Source organism: Mchenga conophoros, linkage group LG11 (assembly GCF_057382185.1).
Source record: "Mchenga conophoros isolate Kocher_MC1m ecotype Shallow Benthic linkage group LG11, M_conophoros_male_GT1.1, whole genome shotgun sequence".
NCBI classification, from domain to species: Eukaryota; Metazoa; Chordata; class Actinopteri; order Cichliformes; family Cichlidae; genus Mchenga; species Mchenga conophoros.
The window spans coordinates 21059054-21071685 of record NC_140536.1 but is presented as its reverse complement, the minus strand read 5'-3'; the positions used below and the strand labels follow the sequence as shown (position 1 = coordinate 21071685).

The 12632-nt window shown below is 40.1% G+C and overlaps 1 protein-coding gene across 2 annotated transcripts; it reads right to left on the bottom strand.

Moving 5' to 3' along the window:
- Positions 1-2798: 2798 nt before the first annotated feature.
- Positions 2799-12567, bottom strand: rhbdl2 (rhomboid, veinlet-like 2 (Drosophila)). 2 transcript variants are annotated; one of them, XM_085291426.1, is made up of 8 exons: positions 12417-12567; positions 10620-10863; positions 8838-8986; positions 7605-7717; positions 7001-7101; positions 4393-4453; positions 4233-4294; positions 2799-3850 (listed from the first exon to the last, which is right to left on the bottom strand). In XM_085291426.1, the coding sequence occupies exons 2-8, from the start codon at positions 10848-10850 to the stop codon at positions 3671-3673; spliced, it is 897 nt and encodes a 298-aa protein (XP_085147552.1). In that variant the 5' UTR covers positions 10851-10863; positions 12417-12567; the 3' UTR covers positions 2799-3670. The 2 variants fall into 2 exon arrangements, with proteins under 2 accessions (XP_085147552.1, XP_085147551.1); XM_085291425.1 differs by lacking the exon at positions 12417-12567 and adding an exon at positions 11982-12385.
- Positions 12568-12632: the final 65 nt, after the last annotated feature.

The following is a 12632-nucleotide window of genomic DNA, read 5'->3' as shown; positions in this document are numbered from 1 at the left end:
TCACTGTGTTTGTTTGTTTGTTTGTTTGTTTTTCCAATTTTAATCAATTTATTTACAGCAAACAATCAGTGAGTTCTGTAATGCAACAGAGTTACTGTGGTCATTTACAGCTTTGTAGGCTCATTAACACACATCCTCAATCACCCGCTGAAAGAAACCAGATATAAAACACATTAAAAAACAAACACCAAGCACAAAGACCTTGGGGACCAGAGCACATTAGGCTTTCTTCCACACTTAAAAACCTATTTCTCCAAGTGCATACAAAAACCAAAACTGTGAAACGGGCGAAGAAAACTGACAGTATTGTTTTTGTTCAGATAAGTGCTTATAGTAATGTGTCATTTGAGATTTAAAATCCAGTCCAGATGCTGTGAAACCTGAAATTACATTAGAAAACTTCCAATCAGATGTTCTTCTGTTTAACAAGATTTTTTCTGGAAATCCACAAATTAAACGACTGGTAGAGGAGGGTTTAAATGAATAAAACAGCCAAAGCACCGTTGTCACAGCTCACCTGTGTCTACCCAGTGCAGACATGTCTAAAGTTACTAAATAAATAAAAAATAATAAAAATAAAGCAGCTGGTGTAAAGTTTCTCAATGTAAAAGGAGCGCATTTATAGGCTGGACCGCTGTGTCCTGTAATGATTTTTAGATTTGCAGATCTGAGATTCGTTTGTTGCTTCTGTTACCACTAATGTTTCGTAGTTGGAGGAAGCTATATCCTGAGCTCTAAAACTCCCTTTTAACAGGAAGAAACCTCCAGCAGAACCAGTCTCAGGGAGGGGCGGCCATCTGCCGCGACCAGTTGGAGTGAGGGGAGCTTTATTCTTCTGCCATCCCTTCTCTAGTATCCAGAGCCCATCAAGAGCGTGCCCCATAGAAACCAGAGAGGGAGAAGACCCAAAAATGGTCTGCAGCACCCAGTAGTGGATCTACTGCACCCAGGCTGCTTGGTATTGGAGAGAAAGTCAGCATGCTCATTGAGCCACACATGCTCGACTGCAGCCATAAGGGGAAGCACCCTAAAGACGAAGACAATGGTGAGCCAGATTTTTCCTATGGAAGTGGAATGGATATGCACCAGCTCTAAAATCCCCATGAGGAAGTTCCAGCCTCTCATCTTCACTGCCACGATGACTGATAGTAAGTCAATAACAGAGAGACAGTAACTAAATAAAAGCAAAGAAAATCTGCTGAATTAGTTCAAACAGCAACATTTGCAGCAGTATTTTAGACTAATGGTGCACAGTATAAATTTTTTTTTGGGTAGTTAACAGTGGTATTGTCAAGATGTAATATATCTCAGCTTAACAAAATGAAATGTTAACAAGGAGAAAACATCACGTTTGCAGAAAGCTGCATTTCCAAAGATGATTTCAAGCATATGATGATTTGCTGAAGAGGGTTACGACCTGTCCAGAGATCACATCTGCCATATATTTGAAATCATCTTTGCTGTCCATTTTCTCCAAATGTGACATTTTATCCTTGGAAATGTTGACGTTTGGACTAATTCAGCAGATTTTCTTTGCTTTTAGTTGGTTAATGTCTCTCTGTTATTGAATTACTATCAGTCATCGTGGCAGAGTGAAGCTGAGAGGCTGGAACTTCCTCTGGGGGGTTTTAGAGCTGGTGCATATTCATTCCACTTCCATAGGAAAATCTGTCTCACCATCCTCTTCGTCTTTCGGATGCTCGATGTCAGTAGGTGGATCGAGGATGCTGTGGGTTTTTGTTTTTTTAAATGAGTCTTTAATTTCTTTAAACATAAGAGTGCTGGCACAGATTCATATAGAGTGCCAAATGTAAGCAGAGTATCAAAAATATTGCACAAAACCAACCTGAGCCCTCTTCCCCAGCATCGTCGCATGACTGAGGGATAAATCAGACTGCTTTCCTCTAACTAAGAAACATCAGTGGTAACATGAGCAGCAGGCGAACCTGAGACCGGCAACTCTAAACTTCAGCAGTTTTCTGAATTGCACATCGATGTTGTCAGTGTGCTAATTTCCCAGATGTGCTTATTTCTACACATTACATTTAACCGCAACAATCAGGTGAGATTTAGCAATATTAGTCCCTGATCTGTCTTAATGCAACTTCTCCACATGTAGCAGAGCTTTAAAAAACACTAAAGTAATGCAATATTTATACTTTTAATTTTATTTGGGCTTATTTTTTTCAAACTTTTTCCCCCCGTTTCTGCATTTATTTCTATCAAAACTGCAACAAAAACATATTAGCATCACACATATTAGTGCATTAGGTAAGAATGGGCGTGCCTGCATTGGGCCAAAACATACTTTGCTGACTTTGGCCTGAAATAAAATAGGTTTCCCACTGGAGGTGGTACTGACAAAATGTTTACATCTAGTGTAGCTCATGTCTGTGTTTTGTGATGTTTCTGACTGGATTTTTCACTCTGTGCTTAGCTTTAATTATCAAATGAAGATTAAGCTTTTTTTTTTTTAATTTATTATTATTTTTATTAAACCTGTTTTTTACTTACTGTCTGTACAGATGCAGATTAGTTGCCATATAAGCAGCTGTTTCCTGGAGCTGCCTGTATATTTGTTTCTATCCTGTTTTTTAGACATTACTGAGTAGTGTGGCACAGTGCGTCCTCTGCTGGTCATATTTGTAACTGTTCTTGGTGGGGTTGCTGCTGTATGAGACTGATCTCGTTTAATTTATTGAGGAGAAACTTCAGTACATCTCCAATATGTCAAAGGGAGAACTTTTCAGAAATGATTCTCTAAAAACCATAATTTTGATCACGCATCTGCACATAAATGGGAGATTAATTCCAACACTTTATTACCCAGAAACGTTTAAATCAGATCACTTATTAGTAGATAACCTACTGGCTGTATCTATATCTGACCCAGGCTATGGTGCTATTAAGGAGGGATGGTGACTCTACCCCACAACAACAACATCTGGAACACAGAGAGCAGAATATGTAAATGCATACCACCAGCGGACCTGATCAAAACCAGGTTTAACCAAGTGGAACACAAAATAAATCTTCAGAAGTTCCATATTTAATGTGAAAAAAATATTTACAAATGTGACTTGTTTATGAAAACACAGTGTAGAAGGTCTGTTTGGTCTTTTTGTCATAGTTTACACACAATCTTAGATAATTTACAGTTTCAATAACAAAAAATATTTTTTGTTTAAAAAAAAAAGTACATTTCTAAAATAACATGCTTGATAGTAAAGCGGCTTCATAGCTAAAGAAAACGCATTAAGGACACTCACCCTGTTCTTCCAGTCATTACATCAGTGTAAACATATAGTTATGGCTGTCACGTATAAAAACTCTTAAAATGTGATGTCAGATGTTAATATGATGTTTTCTTCTAGTGCATAGTGTTTTTAAGCAGTGTAAGAAACTTTTCTATGAACAGTGGATCAATGGCAGTCCTCGATGATCCAAATAAAAAGAACACAGTGGAAAATACAGAAAGTCAAAACAAAGCACACAAGGAAAAAGTAAACCACATATGTTAATTAAGTCATACATAACTGCCCCATCATGTTCAAAATGAATGCTTCCCTAAAAAGTAACTGTTCTCTACAACAAATCAGTAAAAATCTGCTTCCTGAGTGACACAAGAATTTTAGAGTTTAAAACAGGACCTGAGTGCAGCTTCATGCTCCTACGGGGCTGGAGAAAGGAAGATGTTGAAGAACACAGCAAAGAGAACAAAGATTGTGTAGCCCACTATACAAATCCAGAAACGTGGGTCTTTGAGTAGCTTCTCATTGTAAGCACTGAAGAAGACGTAGCCGACGGTCATCCCTGCCACAATTCCTCCAAAGTGAGCAACAAAGGACACCTAAGAGAAAAGACGACATTTAGTCTTTCACTCTATTTACAATGTAGTCACGCTACTGCCCCCCACCCCCACTGGAAAGCGACTCAGAAAACTTGCAAGACCAGTTTAATAACCAAATAAAAAGGTTGTGTTCTGGTTGTGTGGAAAGCTTTGGCATGTTTTGCACAGAGGAGCGCGTATCGGCATGAATAATCAAGTTTCAGCAAGAGCTACTGAGCTCGTCTGTAGCCACAAGGAAGTAATGCTATCACAAAACAAGCTTGCTGCTGGGGGAGGTTAGCTGACTTAGCTGGATCTGTCTTGAGGCATCTTCTGTGTCAGAGGAGATTAACAAAAGGCCCTGTTTGTTTATGGCTTTTGCACAGCAGCAGCAAAATCATACCTGTAAACCATCTTCATATTTGACAAATCTTCTGTAGAAGGCAAACCCGAAATCTAAACCAACTGGGAAAAAGCAAACAGTTTTAAATCAAATGTTTCTGAAGGTAATTTCCTCAGGTACAAAAACACAAACAGGCCAAAACACAGCTAGGAGAACCTACCAAAGACCACAATGAAGAGGATACGAAACACTCCAAGGAGAGGAATCATCTCTCTGAAATTCTGTAGATTGAAGCAAACACCAGATCAATACTTAGATTTAAACTTAACACAGTAATTTACATCTGCCATATATTTGTAAGTAAAAGGGGCATTGGATGATCAGAAATGTAAATGTACAGCTATTTTGTTTTTCTCTATTTTTGGTCATAAAAAATTTAATTACTAATATCAAATAAAAATTCACCTAATGAGGTCAGCACATGTACAAATAATCCTTATGAGCCAAAAGCATTCCCAGAGCTCTAAATGCTCTGTTTCATCATGACCACTTTGTATGATGTAAAATGAAAGCTGATAACTTGAATGTGGTCATTTCAGGCAGACAGCAGTGGCTGTCAGTAGCTAGCACAAACGCTCTGTTTGCAGAGGTCAGCCAGTGATAAGAAAGCTGCCTTAAAAGGACTGAACCTAAAATGGCTTGTTTCAAAGAGGGGATGAACTAAGGGACTGTCCTAAGGCCCAATGTAGGGCTAAAAAGAATTTACACTGTTCACTATGTAAAGTTACTACCACTGCATCCAACAACAAAATCATGGAAAAGGAAAAGAACAGAATAGTTCCCCTTTAATTAAACAAGCTGTGCGAACTATTGCTATGAACACATCACTCACTTCCTCTCGTTGATTTCCAAAGTCATCCTATAGACTACCATCCAATGTTGCCCAGTTAGATTTAGAGATGGACCGATCCGATATTACGTATCGGTATCGGTCCGATACTGATCTAAATTACTGGATCGGATATCGGAGAAAAATAAAAAATGTAATCCGATCCATTAAATATCACGAAAGCACCTCACAAAACTTGCAACACGCCGTAACTCACCTCAGAACGTTAGCAAGTCGGAGCAGTATGCATCACGTGATAGAGCGGCTGTGGCATGCGGGACCTGTTGGTGGTCTGGATAGCATTTGGAGCTTCGCTAGCAACCTGGCATTTCATCTCTGACAAAGTTATCCCCGAGAGAAGTAAAGCAAGTGTGTAAGTCCATCTCTGAATGTTTGTAAAGCATTCCTGCGTTAAGCTTAACAAGCGATATATGGAGCGACTGCCTCTTCTTGCTGCTACTTCAATCATGAAACTGCTTAACGATCAGCTGATCGGCTTTTCTGTCTCGAGTCCGTTTCTCTTGTTTGTTTTTGGCCCACTTTGCACCAGAAAGAGGAAACCAGCGGCTGAACAACAGCAGCACGTTTAAGCTTGATCAGCTGTTGTTAGAATTTATTTAATATTACTTTCTACACCAGGATCTTTTTCTACAGCTGACGCTGGTAACTGTGCAGGGGCGGATCTAGCAAAGTTTAGCCAGGGGGGCCGATAGGGCATTAACTGGGAAAAGGGGGCACAAAGACATACTTTTCTTTCTTATTCTCATTTAAAATGTCGAGCTTTTAATAAATAATTATCTGACACCCAAAGTTTTAATTTGATGTCAAATGAATAGAAGTCCATTACTGTATATAGTGACTATTAAGTCTAATATATATACCCTAGTAAGCTATAGTACTTTTTCCTTTGGGAAGGTACCATCTGTGCAGTCTGCAATTTTGTTGAAGAAAGATGTTGAATCTATTTAATTATTCTTGAAAAATAATTGATTTCTGTGCATTTTTTTTCACACTGCATCAAATTAAGGTTGATTACGTCGATTAAGCATCATGAGGTGGAGCGTGAGGGGTGGTTCCCTATTTTTTATTTATTTATTTTTGTTGTTGCTGGGAGTTGGAACCCTATTAGTTAGGTTGCTTAATATTTACGCTAAGTACTCTTTAAAATACCAGAATAGGGAGGATGGTGTAGGTTTGAGTTTATTAGATTGATCAGTATTGCTGAACTATGAAATATTTTTTTTTGCATACAGGTATAACAGAATAGCTTTAGTGTAGTTGTTGTTTTAAACTTGAGTATGAACTTATACAAAATGCAGCAAGATATTTAAAAAACAGTTTTGTTGATTAAAAAACACTATATCGGATTCATATCGGTATCGGCAGATATCCAAATTTATGATATCGGTATCGGACATAAAAAAGTGGTATCGTGCCATCTCTAGTTAGATTCTCCCCCTGACACTACTTCCTCTTTTTCAGATTGCACCTTCTGCTTAAGATACAGTCCACCTGTGTGCACCTTCCTCCACTCATATGTTGTTGTTTTTTTGCAGTAGGTATTCACCACAACCATTTCCATCCTTTTTGCAAAATCCACCACGATCTGTTTTTCTGCATTTCTGTCCTTGATACCACATCTATGAACACTTCAGCTCTTTTCCCTTCAGCTATGTATCTAATCAAGCCTGATCCAATCACCAATATCTACCGCTCTGACTTAAATCTCTTCACCCAACTTATTCCCAAATTCTTCTTTCTCTTCTGACACCCAACCTGTGGGGCATATGCACTGACAAAATTCAACATTACTACTTCAATTTCTAGTCTTTACCTACAAGACTAACCTGTAGATCATGTCTCTTTACTACCTACACCATATTGCATTGTCACATGAAAAGAAAATACAGATTTCCTGATGAACTGCTGATGAACTTACCACCACAGCGTTCATGAAGTAACCACCGAGTAGGGCATAAACACCCCCAGAAGCCCCCACCAAGGCACTGAGAGGGTCAAAAATGGAACTGGCCAGAGACCCTAAGGGAGAAACATGCACAGATTTAACACTCAAACACAAACAGGAACAGGAAAATTAACTTCAGAAAGGCTGAGTCTCAGGAAGGGAGGCTTGCTGACATCTGGTAGTTAGAGTCCCAGAGGACTGGGGTCATGGACAGAGCCGTCTCTGCCATACTGCCTAGGAAAGTAGACATCGTGATGCTTTGGCTTGGCCCTGCCATTGCAACGACTATTCCACACAAGTTTGTGAAGTGGAGAATATCCCTGATTGGACATCATATATCAAGATTAAGGACCTATACCTGGATTAAGAGTCACATCTGGGCAGATAACATCAGACTTGTACGATTATAACTGGACGATAGTCCCAGATTAGCCTCAGGGACATAGCAGCAATCCAATTTAAAGCCAGACCAAACCATCATGGCACTTTGTGTGTCCTCTATCCTCTTTCAGTATTCCACCAGCAGGTGGTTCTCTGTTTTGAGGCTGTTAAGTGAAAGAAAAAAGGTAATTCTCACCTGCAAGAACACCAGAAAGATAAACCATCCCCACTTCAAATCCTTTGTGCACCAGCTCCAGTGCGATTCCTACCACCAGTTGCATCAACAGGTTGCCCAAAATGTGCTGCACACTAGAAAATACAAAGTAGGCAATAAGTTCTTGGCCATTGAGATGCAGGACAGCATGATGGACAAAATAGCATGAACACAGACAGTTCTTTTTTAGATCGCTCATTCTGAAGTGTTAAGCCTGTTTAAACTGGTTTTATTAGTAAATCAGTTCCACAAATGTTACTTTAAGAGACTAAACTTGGTTTGTTTGTTTCTGCACATTGTTCCAGAAGGATACTAAAGCAGTTTGCAGGCCAGATTCAAAGCAATATACAGTGCGTTTATTCATGGGGGGGGGAAAGCCAGGGCAACAACACACCTCAGGTAAATATTTTTAATATTTTTGGACAATAAGAGTGTCCGTGGCAATAAGCTCTATATGATTTTGTCTACACACAGCATACACTTCATTGTTGCTTTTGGTCTTTTCAGAGGTTTTTGTTACAGAATATCACCCGCCTTAAACCTTAGGGTTTGTTTTCTTCAGTCAGACTTGGTTAGACTGTTGTTCCTCTTTGCTAATAGCTTTCCTGTGGAGTCATGATGTTTGGTTTTCCGGTCTTTCTGCAGCTTATGCACTAATGACTTCTTTCTTGCTGCATCCAGTACATTTGCAGTGGTTTTACAGCCATGCCAGACAATTACTACCAAGATTCCATGCAACTCTTTAACATGACCTGAAGCTCAACTTGAGTTTGCATGCTATCCATGTGCCTGCACTGGTTTCCTCTTTGGGGGGGGGGGGCTCAAAATTAAATTGGTTGTAGGTGTGGGAGGTGTGACTGTCTGCCTCTCTCTGTGCTATCCTTGTAATAAACCTTTGATCTGTCCAGGGTGTGCCCCCATTCTCGACCCATGGCAGCTGGGATAATATTAGTTATCCATCTTCATGAAAAATTGCTCACCTCTGTGGTGAGTAATTTTGAAGGGCTACTGCTGCAGCTAAAAGCTCAACGTTAAAAAACACAAGACAGGATGCTTTAGGCAAAACCTGCAATCTCAAAAGTGACCGCTGGGTTTAATTACCACCCGTGAGTGGGTTTTATCCACATTTTTTAAAAATGTTTTTCTGGGGGGTTTTGCACTGATTAGAGCCTCACTCGTGTAATTAACATATTTAAAAGCTCTACCCATGCTTACCCGGCGTGGACAAACATGTAGGAGATAAAGCGCCATGCCTCGTTCCGGCATTCAGGCTTGTAGGTTAAAGGGCTGTTCCAGATGCCTTCATCCAGGGTCACCCACTGTTTCTGTGGCTTCCACACAGCATAGTAGATAAATACAGCCAGCTGATGAATGAAATAGGGTGGATACAAAACATTAGACATGAAGTATGAGAGTCTAAAACACTGTAGAAAAGATATCAGGGTCAAGCTAAATCTAAAATAGCTGTGAAAAAACAAAACAAAAGGATGAGGGAATTAGACATACAGATGTTGAGGTTTGCTTTACTGAGACATGTTTCCCACTAACTTGACCTCAAAACTCCTCCCAGTCTGATGATACAAAGAGTCTACATGGTTATATCTCTATGAGTATAAAGCAACAACACGCTGAGAAAGTATCCATGGGCATTCAAATGCAGCAACACTGAACATCTGTGAGCCACAAAGAAAGCTGTTCATTCCTAAGTTTGAACAAGGCAACATGCAAACAGAGGCAACAGGCTTCACACCAGCTCTCACATTACAATATAACCAAGTAGAAAACTGACTTGGTTATCTCACAAGCCCTGATGTGCTCACAGAAACTGAAGCATAAACAGACAATCTATACTGCACAGCAAGCCACATACAACTAAGCCTTTAAAAATACTCCAAAGGACACTAAAAAAGTGAAGAGATCCAGTTAAGTGACTTCAAGGAGCAAAGGTGAATCCTAACAAACACCACTCAGCTACAGCTGCCAATCAAAGTACCAACACGCCTAACTCCAGTATCCAGATAGGCGAGTTATACTGAAATTCACCACCTCTAGTGTTGTTGTGACGGGGGACAGTATCTGCACAGACCAGGCTGTAAACATGAAAGTTGGGCATTTTAACATGGGAGCTTTGTTACATGTGGCCAAGTAGAGGAAGTCTTCCTCTTGGCACTTTGTGGCTCTTTAATTTTCAGCCCCGGAAATTGAGGCTGGTATGTAAACAAGCTCGGTGGCGTTAGCTCCCAGGTTAGCACTCCACCCTCTTGTCTAAATATGATCACTTCCCGCTCCAAAAAACCAAAATGGCAGAAGCCATAAAGTTCTGGCAACAAGGCCAGAAAGAGGAGCTCACATTGGCACTATGAGAGCTTACAGTGATGTGTGTTTAACATAGAGGCGATTTTAAATACACTCCCTGTAACCTTGACTTAATAATGTACATCATAAATAACTCTTTGAGGTCAGAGTAAATCAACTGATGAGCTACCAAATTCCACTGGATGTTTTTAATTTAACTGAATCTGAATGAAAGACACACTGGCTTTCTGTGGAAAAGCTTCTTCCAGCAGTGAAGCTCAGTGTAACCTGAAGCTACCGCTGTTTTCACTGATAACAATGACTTGATGAATCTGGACATTCAGAGGAGGCAGTGCAGATGTTGAAAGACATGGAAAGAAAGAAATGCCCAACAAAGCTTCTCAGTTTAAGGCTTCATCTTTGTGAAAACACACATTTTCAAAGATATACAAACAGTCAAATAAGACACAAATAATTTCTCATTAATATCTGCTATCCTATCCAATTCAATCCAACTTTATTTATAAAGTACTTTTAAAAAGCCAGCACAGGACCAAAGAACTGTACAGTAAATAAGTTAAGAACAAAAGAACAACAAAACAGTACTATTAACAGTTACCCTGAATGTATTTAATACTAATGTAAACCAAAATCACTGTCCTAGTGCCTGTACAGTATCAGTGTGTGCATATGCAGAACTACCTCTGCAATACTGATGAGGATGATGAAGATGGGGGGTGGAAAGCAGTTGGCACGTTCCAGGTACTTTTCGCGCAAGTGTTCTGGGAGCATCCATTTGGAGACAAGACGGTGGAACTTCTCAAAACATCCCATCTCCAAGACACCATCTGGTTGCTCCTCTTCATCCCCCGGCTGCCTCTCATCCGTTTCCACAGGAAACGGCTCCTGCTGCTCCAGGTCATCGTCCGCCATCACTGCTCCGGCCCTGAGTTAAAAGTGAATTCTAAGTTAGTGTAAAAGAAATTTGAGTACTACTGGAAGCGGGAGCTGCTTTTTAAGCTTTTAAAATGTGGATGGAAATTAATTTAATAAATAGTATGTGGTCATTTCACATTTATTTATGTCTTGACAGCCACGTTCTGTTAGATTCTCTTTTGCTTTCATAACTACCTGAATTCTTTGTCACACAGAGCTAGAAACACCTGCCTCTGCGAGTTTAGCCCATATTACCAAGAAAAGATCCCTCACACCATTAATCCACCAGCAGGCTGAATCGTTGACACAAGGCCAGATGGATCCATGCTTTCATTTTGCATTCTTATTTTTGTTTACACCCAGTAGCCGATCCTATTTTCCTCTGACACCAACAATTATTATAATTCTCTTCTCTTTCCCCCCCTCAGACTTCTTTAGATTTCATTTAGTTTTAAAGGTCTAGTTTCTTGTTTCAGTTTCGCTCCGATTATTGAGGAATATTTAGGTTTATTTTTTCTCCTTATATCCGGAAGTTTTTCGGGAGACGACACTTAACAGGTTTGGAAAAAGGAACCAAAACAAACACATCGTTTTGTGAAGGCAGCTGACTCTCAGTCATGTCCCAGAACAAGTAAACATCCAATATTCAATAAAGCCTCCTCCGGGTTGTGAGCAAGAAAATTGACTAAAGAAATGTTTTACTTAGATCAGTTATGTTTCAGCTGATTATTTCAGCCTTGTTTACAAGAGCTGGCCTGAAGCTGGGTGTCGTCTTTAATCGTGCATTTCAACTACATGAAATACACTGAAGGTTACTGTAAGCATTAAACTAACTTTTAAGACTATAGGCTGAGATTCTAATTTATTATTATTAATAATGTTATTTTATGGCACTTCCTTCCGTGTTGCCTACATTTTGACCTACAACTGATCTCACAGCACAGTAACAGTGCAGGGTTACCGGGTGCTGTAGCATTTCCTGTTTTCTGGGCGAAGTCTGATTTTTAGGGCTCGGTGACTGTCGGCATTAAGAGGCTTTGGATTACATTCGCGCTCGTATCGTCTTGGATAGCTGCGTAAAATAAATACATAAAATAAATTGATCATCACGAACTTTGTCTAACTCACCTTAACCTTCAACAGGAAGAGAGAAGATGGCTCCAGGCGGTGCCAAAGAGACAAATACCGACTTCTCCAAACTAAATCAAACGACTCCAAGTCCTGAATGAAAGAGCTGATCGGTGAGAACTGGAGTTAAACAGTAACCTACAGCAATGTTTTGTGGGTTTTTTCTCCCCCTGTTTATCTTAGTCCGGCCATGCTTTCGGGCGACCCGCAGAGCTGCCTTCTTCAGACTGACCCTCCCTAAGAGACTGAAAGAAAACGCTTAAGCCCTTGTTGATAATTATAGGTCTTTCATTGCTTTTTTCCTGCAGGAAGCTTCCTTCTTCCTACGCGACATAAACAAACCCCGATGCTCCCCTTCTTCTTCCCAGGTACAGCACAGCTGTGTTTTTTTCCCCCACAAATCCCAAGTTTCCAAACCGCGCACAAACAGCCTACCTGTTCCCCTCGTACCACACCTGTGGTCAGTGACGTCACAGACACGGTAGTGCTTCGTCCCAAGGAGCCGTGGCCTAATCCCGACCAACACTATACAACCACCCCAGCGTCCAACCACACATATAAAAGAAAATACTCTTGAGTAGAAGCGTGGCTCATTCAAACTGATCAGTGTCAATAAACTTCACTCAGGTCAGAGACCCGCTTTAATATTGA

Coding starts and splice junctions, on each gene's coding strand:
- rhbdl2 (XM_085291426.1), bottom strand. CDS start 10,850: ATGGCGGACGATGACCTGGAGCAGCAGGAGCCGTTTCCTGTGGAAACG. Junction 7,102..7,604: donor TCTTTCTGGTGTTCTTGCAG/GTGAGAATTACC, acceptor TTTCTCCCTTAG/GGTCTCTGGCCAGTTCCATT. Junction 3,851..4,232: donor AATATGAAGATGGTTTACAG/GTATGATTTTGC, acceptor CTTTTCTCTTAG/GTGTCCTTTGTTGCTCACTT.